Source organism: Montipora capricornis, chromosome 12 (assembly GCF_036669925.1).
Source record: "Montipora capricornis isolate CH-2021 chromosome 12, ASM3666992v2, whole genome shotgun sequence".
In the NCBI taxonomy this organism is placed as follows: Eukaryota; Metazoa; Cnidaria; class Anthozoa; order Scleractinia; family Acroporidae; genus Montipora; species Montipora capricornis.
This window is the reverse complement of record NC_090894.1, coordinates 24,027,088-24,042,475: the sequence shown is the minus strand read 5'-3', so window position 1 is coordinate 24,042,475 and position 15,388 is coordinate 24,027,088. Positions and strand designations below refer to the sequence as shown.

The 15,388-nt window shown below is 39.4% G+C and overlaps 1 protein-coding gene and 1 long non-coding RNA gene across 2 annotated transcripts; one reads left to right on the top strand and one right to left on the bottom strand.

The window, feature by feature from the left end:
- Positions 1–9,026: 9,026 nt before the first annotated feature.
- LOC138027335 (uncharacterized) lies at positions 9,027–12,530 on the top strand. The gene is made up of 3 exons (XR_011127452.1): positions 9,027–9,097; positions 9,181–9,351; positions 10,608–12,530. It is a non-coding gene; the product is annotated as an uncharacterized lncRNA (long non-coding RNA).
- Positions 12,531–13,443: 913 nt separating this feature from the next.
- On the bottom strand, positions 13,444–15,388 carry LOC138026184 (uncharacterized). The gene has a single exon (XM_068873403.1). It carries the CDS (start codon positions 15,166–15,168, stop codon positions 14,011–14,013), a length of 1,158 nt encoding a protein of 385 aa, XP_068729504.1. The 5' UTR covers positions 15,169–15,388; the 3' UTR covers positions 13,444–14,010.

Genomic DNA, 15,388 nt, shown 5'->3' with positions numbered 1-15,388 from the left:
TTAATTTAATTCAATAACAAAGTACGATTTGCACGAGATGCACGAGTGATTGGCATGGAAACGCCTTTACGCTATCGTTGATTGGTTATACTTCCACTTGTGAAATAGCTGTACGCCATTCTGATTGGCTGTATAGGCCTTTTTCACATGTGAAAATAAAGCGTATAGATTTGTACAAATGAGCTCTATGGAATAAAATTCTCATGTTATGTGTAATAAATCAAGTTTCCGCCATATAACTGACAAGAAAAGGACTGGAAAGGCTTTCAAAGTGTTAAATATTGGTGATTTTAGTACTTCTCGGCTATATTTACTAACTGCCGATCAACAGATAGACTTTTACAGGTCGGTGATAACTAGACACTTAAGCGGTTTCAAATGCCGAACTTTACTTTAGTTTTCAGAGCACTCATGATACCCTCGTAGAAAATGTCAAGGTATTTTGGAAAACGAATGCACTCGGTGAAACAAGATTCCTATTCATCTTTTGTAGGGTACTCCACCAGGCAAGCAATAGCGAATATACCGTAGCTTACGATTTATTTCCAAAGAAGTCTTCAACTTAAATAGAATTTCAACAATTTTAGTATCTGTCTTTTGACTTGTATTAACTAATAAAAAGATTGTCTAAATCGATGCTAATCGCCTGTGGACACAGTATATAAACTGGGCGACACTGAGCCGGTTAAGATCAATCTGAAGGAAGATCAGAATTATTTTTTATACCCAAGAAAACTTTGTTAAGTCGAAAAAATATTTTTATAGCGATAAAAGCCTGATTTGGCCTTAAATAGAAGGACAATATTTATAGTTAAGCACGAATCGTCCTGGCTGATTTCAGCCTTTTGCAGAACTTATTAACTTAAAACGGAACCTCAAGATACTTTGAGCCACTCAGTGGTTTTCATAAGCTTCGCTTTATATGGGTGGCGTTTAAAAATTATTCATCTACCAGATCAGCCTAGCTACCCTTCAATACTGAAGATTTATCGCTGATAATAGCATTGGTTTCAAATGACTTTTTTCGGCGAGGTTTCAAATTTCAAGGTTAAAGTTGTTATCAAGAATAAAAATCGGTGTGTTTTAGAATTTCTTTTGTCGACTTAGAGGAGTGGGGGGGGGGAGAGGTGTGTTTCATAGCTCGCGGTTCGCAATAAAGAAAAGTGTTTTTCTTTAGAGTATATTGCTTCATGAATGCCAAAAGGCAAAATGAAAGGACAACAAGAATGTTCGTAGCTTAGCAGCAAATTTATAGTTGACACTAGACGACTCACTTTTAATTGGTTGATCAGTTGTCCTTTCGAGTTTCCTTGCTTTGCTTTCATTTGCTTTTCGCGCGACTGATAGGCAACCAGGCATAGAGAATGACGCGAATCACCATCTTAAAGCCCGCGGCTTAACACTGGCACAAAAATCTTGCACGCCACTCCGAAATCTCGGTACCGTACCTTTGTTTTTAGGGCACGGCAAATGGGCAAGGTAAATTCTTTTTGTGTGTAAACAGAGCAAACAGAAGGCATGTTAGGCACCCGTGTAGAAGTTACTGTATTAGTAGGGGTGCCCCAGAGATGTGCTCTATTTTGGAGTGCCTTGCCAACTTGAATTTTGTGCGTGTGTAAAAGGGGTTTCTGTAGTCGGTTACACTGAAGACAATCGATTCTTAGAAGTTAGAACTGTGTGTTTGTCTTTGTAATCAGCTGTGAAACCCAATCAAATCCTAGACCGTGCTTTCGACGTGCGACTTAATCCTTATCTTCTTCTTCAGAGAAAACCTGATTTGACGGAAAACTGAACCTACTCCGTTAAGTATACCAGTCTTGCTAATTGTTTTTATACTTAGTTATACTTGACCAATATTGACCCGAAGAAAATGATAGGTGATCGGCAGAAAATAGAAATTTGTGGAAACAGGGTGGTCTGCTAGTTTAAACGATATACTATATACTGGCAAAGACGATTCCATTTACTTGAAGAACAAAATGATCGAAGCACTTAATTAACTGAATTTATGTTTACAATTATATTTTTTTCCTCTGTTGTTAAAAGTTTCAAGCTCCTATCATACTTATTGCGTTCTTATTGTAATTTACTCTGCAAATATTTCCCCATTTTGCGACAGTCAAAACAAATAATTAAAAAGGCGTTTTAATTAATTAAGTCATTAATGCAGGTTTTATAGTGGATCATTAGACGACTTATCGTAAGCGTTTCGTCGCCGGATTAAGTGAGCAAGAGCATTATGACTGCTTTATTAATTTGACGACAACTGACACTCGCAGATTTTTTTTTTCAGAAAAAAAATCAGGATTTATCTAAACAAAAACGGTTTCTTATTTTGACATGTTTTGTGCTGTATGAAAGTGGTCGGTGGACATCGTGACAATTTTGAACTGAGCCGCTCCTTGCCCCATCATATAACGAACAGAGTTTGTAATTCTTTGAAGTCTCGTGGCTAACGAGACGGTGCGCCAAGAGAAAGGATTTTGTCGCGTGATGACCTTTTTTTTAGATCCCTGAACCGGAAATTCAGCTAACTTGTCGACTTTGCGACTTTGCATAGTCCTTGCATGCGGCGGATTAATTTGGCCCTGTCGCCTGAAACCAGATTTTGAATTCTGGAAATAGCTATGATTTCGTTTTCTCGTCCGGCCCTTTTTTCTCTTAAAAGAAAAAATATCTCGTGTTTCGTTATCATTAGCGGCCCATGCACGCGTTATAATCTGAGCCAAGTCCTCTTTCCAGCTATCCGGTTTCACACGAAGTACAGTTATGAGTCCTTCCCAGGCGTTTTGGGGAACAAGGTAACATGGCTAATTCGAACGGGGAAAACATTTACAAAATATCTTAGGGAAAAAGGGAACATAAACAATTTTAGGGATCAAAAAGCTGGGAACAAGTTTGAAAGTAGTTTTGGGAACTAGGAAACACAAGCAAATTTTTATAGCAAACAAGGACCTCCTCTTGGAGGGAGTTATGTAATTGCGGAATCAGAGACACGAGGGAGCAGAGTTTGGTGCAAATGAGAGCACCTGCTTACCACTCAGCCGGTAATATGATCAACCGAGTTGGGTTTGTTAGATCTCTACTTGTTTCGAGGGTTTTTTCTCTGGATATTCCGGTTTCTCCCACTCATAAAAAAAAAAAAAACGTCTCTCTTCTTCTTTTTAAATTCGATTGGCTTACGATCTACGGTCAACTCGATTAGTAGCAACCTCGTTCTCAAGGCTTTTAACCGCCCAAAGTAGGAAAAGCCCTGGAACGAGGTTGGATTAGTAGAGCACGTGTGTTCGGCCTTCAAAGTGGTTTTTATGATAATGATGATCGACGATGAGGTCGACGACGACGATGATGATCATAATGATCATCATCATTATTATTATTATTATTATTATTATTATTATTATTATTATTATTATAATAATAAATTCAGAGGTCCAAAAAAACCCTCATCTTTTTTGCCGTTTGCATTCTGTCGAGTACAGTGATTGATCGGTCTCCCGGGTATCTTCTCTTGGATGAAGCTCTACAAAGGAGGATCACAACATATAGGGTGTAAAAAAGAACAATAAAAGCAAGGTGACACACGGACACACGCTAACACCAACCCGGTGTGGCCAACACATCACGCATGCGCACAACCATTTCATCCGGTTATGGTTGTGCGCATGCGTGACGTGTTAGCCACACCGGGTTGGTGTTAGCGTGTGTCACCTTGCTTTTATTGTTGTAAAAAAGACATTTCTGATCTGTCCAGTGAAGAAATACTGCCAATGAATACTAGCGGTTCAGACTGAAGAATCCTTTAAAACAATTTTATTTCGTGTTTTCAGTGCTAAGCCGTTTCCCCTCAGCTTTCTTAAGACAAACGTCTTTCAAAAAGAAAAAGCTTCTACATTCTAAGTTGTATGTCGATTCGCACGTTAATTAAATAAACTCTTGAGTCATAAATTATTAATGAAATACAAGAAGTCTCGTTTCTCGACAGTTCTGAGAAACGGGAAGTAGTGCAGATTTTTCAGGGTCACGATAAACAATTCATCGACTGTTTCGATCTCTCGGACCACCATTGAGTTTTGTTGCTAATGTAAACAGTCCTAGTGCTTTCCATCACTTAAAGGCGGCCAAACGGCGGCGTCGAAATGTTTTTGGTGGAAGGACGAGCCAGATTTACCGAAGTTCTCTCTCGTCTAATTCTTGCTAAGGACTTCATTCGCGGTGGAAGAGATTGTCTGAGGATGGAAGGAGTTTAAATCAGGTTCTAATTAAGAGCTTTTTTACTCTTACGTTATCCACTTCATGGGAACTACAAAACGTACGGTTTAACAGGAGAACATCCGACTGACTCGAGAACAAACAACCTTTTCACGGCTTCTTAGTCATATTGAATTTGGATGGAAACCCTTAGGCCCATCATTAAAAAAAATTAACACGATTCAACAGTTGCATCAAAGAGATAAATGCGTCACGGTTAATCCCTGAAATGACAGCCTCTAACGCCTCTGTTTATTCAAAACAAATTTGACCTTCAGCGGCACACCACTTAAAAAATCATTTGCTGTCATGGCTACCGAGTATCTCGCTTGTACGCGTGTGTCAAGAGTGTGAATTAAGAACTGCAATATATTTACTTACCAAGCAGTGAAATAAAGGGGTGATGTTATGTTGAGAAAATTCTGCTCACTCACTCGACAGCACACGTAATTGTCGATGATTTTCACTTCAAAAGTTTGATAATTGTTTCTGGGCGTGACAATGAACGTGCAACGCAGAGAATGTGATAATCCAATAACTTGCACAATTTACTACGTGAAGTAGCCAGCTCAATAATTTTATTTTGAGCATTTTACAAACCGCAGTCGATTTAAATTGTATAGGTCTAACTTGAACGAGTTATTGTGAAAACGTGAACTCAATAATGTGTATTTGAACAAGGTGGAAATTAAACTGATCCCGAAGCTTTTGGGGCTTTGTAAATAGAACTAATTGATATACCGTAAACGTATAATTAGAACATTAATTAAGGAAATAGCGAAACTGGTAATTTCACTAGACGAACTGGAGTTCTGCGAATTCGGGACATCCAAACAGAAAGCCATTTGGTATTACTGGAGTTTGAAAGCGACGCAGGTCAACTGCATATATCATGCATGATACCTCTTCCTGAGCTACAGTAGTTAACCTTAGTGGCTGTCACAGCTACACTCCTTTTCAAGGATTTCATTCTTTTGGGTTAGCCGAATCGTTTTTCGCACGCGGCATTGCGCGGCGAGTCAACATGACACGCGAACAGGCTGGCGCGCCCCACAGAGCTGCAATGATTTCACAGGTTACGAGCAATTTAACATAATAAAAGGGACCTTGCACAATTTTATGTTTACACAATTAAATATATCTTCACCTCTGTTTACATTTTGAGCAGTATTCGGCATATTTTTGGCATCTTTGGAAAAACTTGGGGGTAGAATCAACTTGTTTAGACGGTGATGTTTTTATAAATAAACCTTTCACAAGAAATTCGTGCGTACGCGAAATATAGCTGATTGTGGTAGGAGGCCATTTTTCACTCAAAATTTGCTGAATTTAGCTTTTCAAAAGATGAAGGGAATAAATTTCTTATGTAATACGCAAGGTTCCTTTCAGTTGATGCAAGAGTCTATCCGTTATTTCAGTTATTTATAAGGCCTCCAGACCAGATAATTCACCGAAACGACCCGAGGACGGCCTGTGTCGAATTTGCGATAATTCTAAAAGTTTTGTCTAATAGACTTTTCCGCGCAGTTATTATTTAATCGTTCTTTCGATTACACTTTTGACGCTTAAATCTCGCTCAGTTGTTTTATATCAAATTTAGGGCAAAAATATGAGGGCCGAGCTGATCAAACACCGTTTTTCACTCGTCATCTTTGTTTGGCTCATTTTTTTTGGTGAAATATCACTGAAGCTTTTTTGTTCCTATTTTTTTCATTAAGGGGTATACACCAGCTTTTCGGCAGCCAATAAGTTTGAAAAGTAATTTATGCATCATACGGTAACTGTTCTCTTAAATCACAAACTCCTGGTGTTCAGTGCGGATGAATATCATATAAATTCTTTTAAAGGACTTATGCTATACTAATGCATTTGGCAAAAAAAAACTTAACAACGAGAACCCAGGGAAAGGAAGGTAATGCAGTTTTCTCTGAGACGGAAAACGTTGCTTGACAAATTTTAAATTGGGTCATTTGGTTCCAATTATAGCCCGCATATGCAATTAGTGGGGGTCATATTAGTTAACACTTCCCTGTGTTGCTCTTTATCGTGCGGTACAAAAAAAGATTTAAGTTAAATTTTCGTCTCCCAAATAATTTTAAGGTCAATTGATGAAATTTTCCCATCATGTGAGGTCTAAACCTGCTGTACATAGAATGTGCTGGATGCAGTTCCTTTGCTTTTTCAAGCTATATCAGTATCGGCAAAAGGGACTGCACCCATCACGTTCTATATATATACAGAATTGCCGAGGTTATACAGTCTCGCTTGATCCGTCGCAAAATTCCATCTGATCATCAAGATATAAGAGGTCAGTTGTTGATATGAAAACTACTGAACGCCTCTATACATCGTAACCTGTTATATTTTCTATATTGTATGGTTGAAAGGGTTACAACTATGTGAAATTGGATAGATTTTGTGTCACTACTCTCATAAACGAGTAAGCGAGTCTTGTTTTGCTGTGAGAAATTAAACATACTTTTTTTAACATACATGTGAATTTATCGGCTCTATGACGGAAGGGGTGAACAATTACATAAACCCCTTCAATTAAAACTGAAAGGCTATCCGCTATTTTATCTTAAGTGTGCATTGTTCAAACCTTTCATTAAAAATATAGCTATTTTAAATACAAGTTGACTTGCTGTACGAAAGGTCAAAATTATTTATCAAGGATTACCCAACTAAACTACATGCAACTATAAAGTCAAAGAAGTTATATTTTAAAATGCAAAGAATATCTTAAATTTATGTAGTTTCACTTGAAAGGCGGTGTCAATTCATCATTTTCTTATAATGTTATGTAAACTATTGCAATGAAAGTGTTCCTTCGCATGGTACCGCAGGTAATGATCACGGTACCACAATGTTTTCCCGCAGCTTTTTTGTTTTTCAAATTACCATAAGTCCATGCATCTTGCTTGTTTTTTCAGTTACGCTCCTTCATTCAGACACGGATCAAAATATCTGTCTGTCTCACAAAGGGTGAACTAACATGTCTAGAAATGTAAAGAGCTGTTTGATAAAAATATCGGTCTTAACCTCAGCCCTCCAATGCCTTCTCAGTATTTTCTTGAGCCAGTGTAGTTTATCTAAGAATAAGAGTGGCTTCTCTAGGTTCTGTATTCTTTGTAATGCTGGTATCCTGAAATCGTTATTGACACATTGACAGAGTCCTTCTCTCCGGTGATATGTCTTTTGCTGTGTCGCCTGAGCATTTTTTTCTTCCAGTGTAATTGTTCGGCTGTTGATGTCTGAGAGTCTAGCTCAGTCGCCTGCTTTGCACAAGACACGCGCACGCTGTTAGTATTATCAGGCGCGGCACGAGGCGATGGTCTTTCCGGACGATGGAACTTGGCCTTCTTACCACGTCGTCGTTTTCTCTCAATCGGTGTTCCATCCCGCCTAGTGACCAGTTGCACTTGACCGCTATGTATCTGAGGCAGCTTCGTGCTGATGTCCTTAGACGGTCGCGAACTTCGTAGAATTTCCGTCATGGTCATTGGTAGATGACTTGACGGACTTAACTCAGGAAGACGAATCGATTCTTCGACAAGTTCCTCAAAAGTCTTGTCCGAGTTCCGTTTGGCATTCGCGAGTGAATTTTCCATTATCGTTTGCTCAGAATTGACTTTCTGCGAGTCAGCGTCTTTCGTCACTGTTGTGAACTTGTGGGTCATATCAAAGTACTTTCTTGGTTTGATTTCAAAACATCAAATCACCATTCGAATGTGTACGTTGCCTCAATGTTTGTATTACACATCAAAAATCAAAACCAGCTTGCTTTTTGCTATCTTTGACATCGTCAATTACAGGTTTATGGCAGTGTAATCTTACTTTACCTTGCAATATGTTTTCAATCCCTGTCAAAGGATAGAAAAAGCACTCTTTCAACGGCCGCGATTGAAACGAATAGACGCTGTGACGGGACAAGTAGAAGAGTATCCGAAATCAAATACCACAAAGAATTCTACGAATTACAATCATTCAGTATTTTGACAGATGACCTCTGCCATAACCAATAGTTCGAGTTTGTTTTTCTGCTAGAATAGCCACTAAGCTGATAAATTCTTGTTTTTAAAGAACATCAACTGCCTTACGAACAACCCCTTTCATATAAATAAAGAGAAATGTACGCAGCCTGACATTACGAGGAAATGATTTTAATTAGGTGTGGAACATTTTATATGGAACAATATTAGCGGTTAAAATTACACTCTATGAAAGTAAACAAGTTGACGTTTCTTCTAATGCATTTACTGCGCTTAAGCATACAATGAAACACTTACTGGTTTTTTGTTTACCTCTTGGCTGTCCTGTTTTTTACCCAAAGAGGAAAGAATCGCTTGTTTGATTGACATTTTTCTCCCCGTGCACGGGGAGGGTCACTTAAGGCTGTCATGTTTAGAACCGTAAGATATTTTGAGCCTGAGAGATTCGAAGAATTTGTCGTAATATTAAATGGGAGGAACTAAAATTGCATTCAACATCACGAAGAAAGATATTTTTTGAAGTTCAAGATTTACTTGAGTGGTAAGATATTCAAATGGTTAACCGCGATATGGAGACGAGAATAAAATATTCGCTGTAAGGAATAGAGCTCCTTTTTATTTGTTGATAGAGAAGCAGGAAACTCGATAAATTAATCCATGATAACAAGCAATTTCGGCGAACCACTATTAATGTACTTCCGATGTGTTTGACGTACCTCGTGTCAATAATTTTACATAAAAATACGTCAGCAGATAATTTAGTTTAAATTGTTTATTTGGACCCTGAAGTTCAAGGTTTCCAAATACAAGTTCACACTGCAACCCCATTTTTTTGGTTGTCCACTTGACCATTTGTAAGTATCAACTGTTCCCATAGTTTCTTTTTTATATAACTGTTCCCATAGTGATATATCTTGTATTTTTAATTATTGTACAGTGCTGATTTCGGGATTTGCATCCAGTTCGGGATTTTGATGGAGACAGTCATGAAACCGCGGGCAGACTTTCATCTAAAAAACCCCAAGTACTTAACTGTAAGCATTTTTTCAAATCCCTCTGGCGGAAAAAAAAAAGAGTAATCCAAGGAGCACATGCTGAGAGTATTACGGTATGCTTTTCAAGTTGTCCACTCCTTGTCATCCTAAATCCTAAGTTATGATCCGTTACAATACTGGTTGGCGTCTTTCTGAGTGTCGTGCTCGTTAATTAAATTAACAAGCACTGCGCCTATTTTCTTGCATTTATTTAGCTTTTAAGAGTAAAACAAAACCAAAAAAGCTAGGTGACCCACGCTAACACCGACCCGGTCTGGCCAACACATCACGCATGCGCATAACCCATTTCACCCGGTCAAGTAGCAGCCATGGACAGCTGTTTCGGCTGTTTCCAACCCAGGGTTTCTAAAACACATGTCAAGAGTATTAGTTACGCCATGCTGATGAGGCCCATCAAGGCCGAAACAGCTGTCCATGGCTGTTAATTGATTCGGTGAAATGGTTGTGAGCATGCATGATGTCTTGGCCACAATGGGTTGTTGGCGTGTGCCACCTTGTTTTTTTTCATTTAGTTTTAGTCGCGAATCGGTGTCTACCCCTGAAAATCGTGAAGTGTCCTATAAGTAAATCCTTAGGTCTAATCCTTAGGCTCGTGAGGCATTCCTCATACACAGAGGAAAAACACTGGAGCCTGCAGGCCTTAACAGAAGAGATGAAATGTAATTTAGTTTAGCTACCTTTTAATTTTCTTTTGTTTCTTTTATCTTGTTATCATGTATTATTCTCTTTCCTTTTTTTTTTTTGCATTTCCGTTTTTATTAATTTTACACATCACGTAGCCTTTTTATGTCATTTCCGGTAAATACAAAGATCTTGTAACAAGCATTTATCCATTCAATAAACCTGAAGAAGGCTGGTGTTGGCCAGCCGATATATTGTAACAACGCCCATGTTCACGTTGTCTTGACCAACCTTTACAGTATATTTTCCATTTTAAACGTTTTTTTGTTGTGGTCACGATCTATTTTGATCCAACGTAGAGCGAGTTTTGATCGAACACGGTTTTTGCAGTGGTTTAACCCTTAAAATGTTCTAAATTACAGTTTACCTACACTGTCCTGCGGCAATTTGGAGAACGCAATTTCTAATCTTGGGTATGCTGTGCATATGATGAGTTTTAGCAAATTCTAGCTAGTTTGCTCAGTTTCAGCACCATATGCAAATATGCAAACAAGAGCATTTTTTGTTCTTTCCTTTATGCCAATCAGCAGCTTGTCGTATCCCAGGATGTTGTTCACGTAAACGCGATAGTAATGTCTGATATTGAACAATGAAGTTGTTATATGTATGCGGAAATGGCCTGTTTTAGGTCTTTTAGGGTGTGACGCCGAAATACACAATCATAACTCAGGGCGTACACAAACGCTGCGAACTGGAGAATAGTGGATGGCGAGGAACGGAGGGAAATTAAAGAGTGTACGGGAGAGAGTTTTCCAAGTTCTGTGAACAGCTTGTAAGCGTGAACCTCGAATACATTAATCAGTTTTCAGCAACAATGGAGTCCATGGTCTGCTCCATCAGTTGGTAGCTTATGCAAGGACGACGACTACGAGAGCTTCGCGAACGTCATGAAACAATTGACAACGACGTGAAATTATCATATGTAACGTTGTGGAGGATGCTAGCACCTGGCGATAAGCGGACAACGTTCTCGAAGTCATCCCTGTGTATTAAGCGCCCTAAGGTGACCCGGAGGCGAGCGTAGATGCCGTAGGTGGGATGCATGAGTTTCCTGGTACTTCAGTTTGCTCCTCTTACCAAAAAAGAACATTTGTTTTTCTCCAATTTGGTTTCATTTATTTAACTGTAAGTCCAATGAATAGAGCATTCGTGCTAATGGTAATGGTAATGAATTTATATAGCGCATTTTCTATTGACATAGTCTGAATGCGCTTTACAAGCAAGTGATCCATAGAAATATGGGTGAGATCCTACATCAGCATACACAGGCGCCACTGGCAGCCGCTATCGGTCCATTAGCGATCTCACCCAGCACATGAATGATAGAAATGAGGCCTGACCACAACACCGGGAGCTCTATGCCCTACTCTTTACGGATACTGTGTGGGTTCTTTTGCGTCCCACTGGGTTGTGAACCCTACGGCTAAGCATGCAACCGTAGGGATTTAATAAGACGATTACCAGGCACGGGCCACAATTTCCCGGAGAGAACAGGCCAGCCGGACCACAGCACCTGGAACTCCGTGTCGTATCCACTGATAATCAAAAGCGTGCGGGACTGAGTTGAACAAATTTCACGAACCAAAGATGATAAGACAGGCTCTAGGTCTTACACTGAGTCCATGAAAGTTTGACCATTTGCAGATGACATCATGAATTATAATCAAGTGAAGCTATGATCCTCGAATATATGATCCATTTCATACATCATTTCATCGTCGATTCATTCCTCACGGGAACATCAGAACCTACAAATGACCAGCTCCCAACGTCAGTGGCTTCATAGCTCAGTTGGCTAGGGCGTCGCACCGGTATCGCGAGGTCACGGGTTCAAACCCCGTTGAAGTCCTGAATTTTTCAGGCTTCTTTACGCAATTGCAAAAATTGCGTTCATAACTGCGAGGATCAGTCATAGCTTCATTTGATTTCATATCCGTAGTTCATATATGATCCATTTCATATATCATTTCATCGTTGATAATGAATTAAGTCTTTTCGTTGATCAGGAATCTACACAGAACGCCGATGGCGTGGCCTTTGGGCCATGTGGGCCTCAGCAATGACTAAACTATCGATATATTATTCTTAAAAAAACAATAGAGTTTTGCAATATCCAAGTTTTAGTTTTTTCAGTATCACCTGTTGCTATGCAAAATCTGTTTTCTTTACTGACTCGGTCTTATGCTAAGTCTTCCGAAGGGGCCGGGATAAGCGATATAGAGCTTTAAAACGCAAACCGTTATCTTTTATTTTCCATTGTCTGTTAGGGTGAGAATGGTTTATTTTACGAGTTAAGTTAAAATGTGATCAATGTCTGGTCCCCGGCTATAAACAGATTAATATATACATCCAATTCTTGCTTGACTGGCAAAATTCAGAAAGAGGTGTTGTTCGTGGACGTTTCAGGAATGAATACGGCAAAAGTTTGTTGATAGAGGCTATGTTAGTTACAATCAGGCATCCATTGGTCGATGAACTCACTGTGCATAACCCAAATATTGCCTGAGCTTGAGTCTTACGGGATGTAAATTGAGAGTTATCCAAAGGCATAAGCCGCCTAAACAACTTCTACTCAACATAAAGGATTGTGTGAATTGGAAATAAAGAAAAATGGGATCATTCCCGGCGATCTTTTTCATTGAAGTATAAGCACTAACAGTCATTGCTTAGTCATGCATTTTTCTTACTAATCCAACCTCGGCTTCTGAAATTATAGATTAAAATTTCCAGCGGAATTCCCTTCCTCCTATCCTTTTTTTACTTTTTTAAAAATCAAAACCAAGCATTTGATTCCATGTTTTATTGTTTGGGCCTCGCTCGAGCCTGGCCATGTTAACGAAGTTGTTGCGTGGTTGATGCTTTTGGCACTCAACACATTGCCTTATTTGTTTTCGTTTGGCCGAAACATAAATAGGCTTTTAGCCATTTGCCAAAAGAAATAATGAAGGATTTGTTGGGATAAACGTTATTTTACTTAGGATGTCCTTTTAGCCGCTTGATACAGAGGTTATTCAGGGAGATAACTCTCAAAGCTCTCTACTTACTTTTGATTGTAGTAAGGTGAAACGATTCAAGAGGTTGGTTTTACTTTCCCATATAATCGAAGAAAAAAAAGAGAAAACCATGAGGAAATTTGGATCATGGAGGCTTGGTGCCTCAGCATAATTGCGGTGGAGCCTGAAAACAACAAATGGTGGTCGACAAGAGCTCAAGACGAGGCGATTCATAAATGGCAGCCAAGAAATTAGTCTTTTGTCTTCATGCTAATCATCCTCACTAGCCTCGTTAGCACGAACAAAATTCAAAAGGACTTTTGCTCCAAAGTGAGGCTAGAGAGGATGATTTCTTGGCCACCATTTATGAAATGGTCTATACGTGGGTGAAACGTTAAGAAATGCCTTTGATAGATGTAAATTTGAAAAACCAGACAAAAGGTGAAAATTATTCAAGACAGTATCCTGTATGATAATGACATTTTATTTTAAATTTTGAAAATAAGCAAATAAAAAGGAGAATACATCCCTCGTTAAGTGAGAAGATTATTCAAGAAAAACGTGATAAAATGTTTCTCCCTCATTTGGAATGGATAAAAATTATATCATCAGCTTTTATACTGTTAGAATGTGTCCTTTTCTCGGACGAATTCCAAAAGCTGTTGTCACAGTTATGTTCACCATTCTTTTAACACAAAAGATGTCTCTTTTTCTGTTTTCGCATCGGATATTCCGCATTCTTCTAAATTGAGGTTAATAAATCCGCAGTCTCGTTTCCTAATACATCTTAGTAAAAAAAGAGTTGTCTTAGCAACCCGAAATATTTCATACCAGGAGCCCTTGAGCCCTGCTGAGAAAAATGCGTAAAGAAAAACATAAGACCTTGTATGTATTTTGCAGTTAAAATGCTCAGTTAAAGTACGTACTGAGTAATTAAATACGATGTCACGGGAAGGCGCTCAAGTACAGAGCCAGGAATATGACACACGACTTAAAGGCTTAAGAATTATAGAATTATCTTTTCTCAGTAGAGCACTGTCAGAACGTAACAGCTTGAAAACTTTGGCTGAAGCATCCAGTCCCCATCGGTTTTATCAGTTTAGTAGCTCCCCTAAACCGGATGCATTTGGTGCGGGGGACTCTGACTTTTGCCTTTGAATTATCATCAATTATTCCGCCTTCTTTACCGGCCTCTGTCTCGTCTTCTTCAATGAACGAGCGTTGTTTTGTGAATAGATTCTCTGTCTGTGCATCTCTTGCACGCACAGTTTCGTTAGAAGTGGAGCCTGGGAGGCTGTCAGTTGGTGTTCGCTCTGCCAACGGCCATGAAAGGGTTGAGCGAAGCTGGCGTTTGCTAACTGGTGTAGGAAGATGTCGGCTGAAACAGACTTCTTGCTTGTTGCTGTTACTTTCGTCTATTTGGGCAGAAGATTCCTCTTGGGCATCGACTTCTTCCATAAATTCTGGAATTACATTCAGCTTTGTTTCATCTAATGACAAGGATCGAAGTTTGGAGTTTAACAGCTTTCGCGCCATTGTATCTTGCCTACGTTTGTTCTTTAAAAGTCGTTTGAATGCCGTATATCCCATAGTTACCGACGACATTGTGTCGGAAACGCAAGGCTTGTCAGCGACTGCGCGAAGCTTCGCGATGTATTCTCGTTTGTTTTGCAGCGCGGAACTCATTTGCGAGGCCTCGCTGCTCAGTGACTGTTGCGACCAACTGTAATACCTTGGTCGCTCCGCATAAAACCGCGAAGAAGAGATTGAATTTTCCTTGTTATTTGAGTTACTTGCAGCCTTCATCTTTCCTCCAAAACGCTGCGACAGTTTCGGTTCTGTCTTGCTAGATATGCAGAGGCTGTTTTCAGATTCTGCCCTTCTTGGTAACAGCCTTGGTAGCTTGACACACGCATCACCCACACCCCTGCCTTCATTTTCCATTTTTTCTTGTTCCAGCCTCTCTTGGCCTTCATCTATGACGTAAAGTGGCTCAAAAATATGATGTATTGTCGCTAGCTCATTTAATACCTGGACTTTTTCGTGGTATTTCGTTCTCAAGCATTTGTGCTTGGCCCTCTCTATCTTTCCACTGATTTCATCCAAGCGTTCTTGTCGAGCACGAGCCTTACGAATGGAATCCGTTTCTTTTTCCACATTTCGTTTGTGCAAGTCAATGCATTTCGTCGTTTGCATGCTGTGAGAGGTGAGCTGTTTCCTTTTCCGTTGCACACGATTCGGTTTTTTATGAAGATCTAGAGACGAACACCAAAACGCAAGAGCAAGTTTCCGGTGCAAAAGGACTTGTAAACTGGCAAAGTTTACTTACAAAACTTGTCTTATCAGCCATGGCTAGAATTTGTTTATTTCTTTTACGTCTGTCTCACTTTATTAGCCCTTCAAAGATAACGGCTTT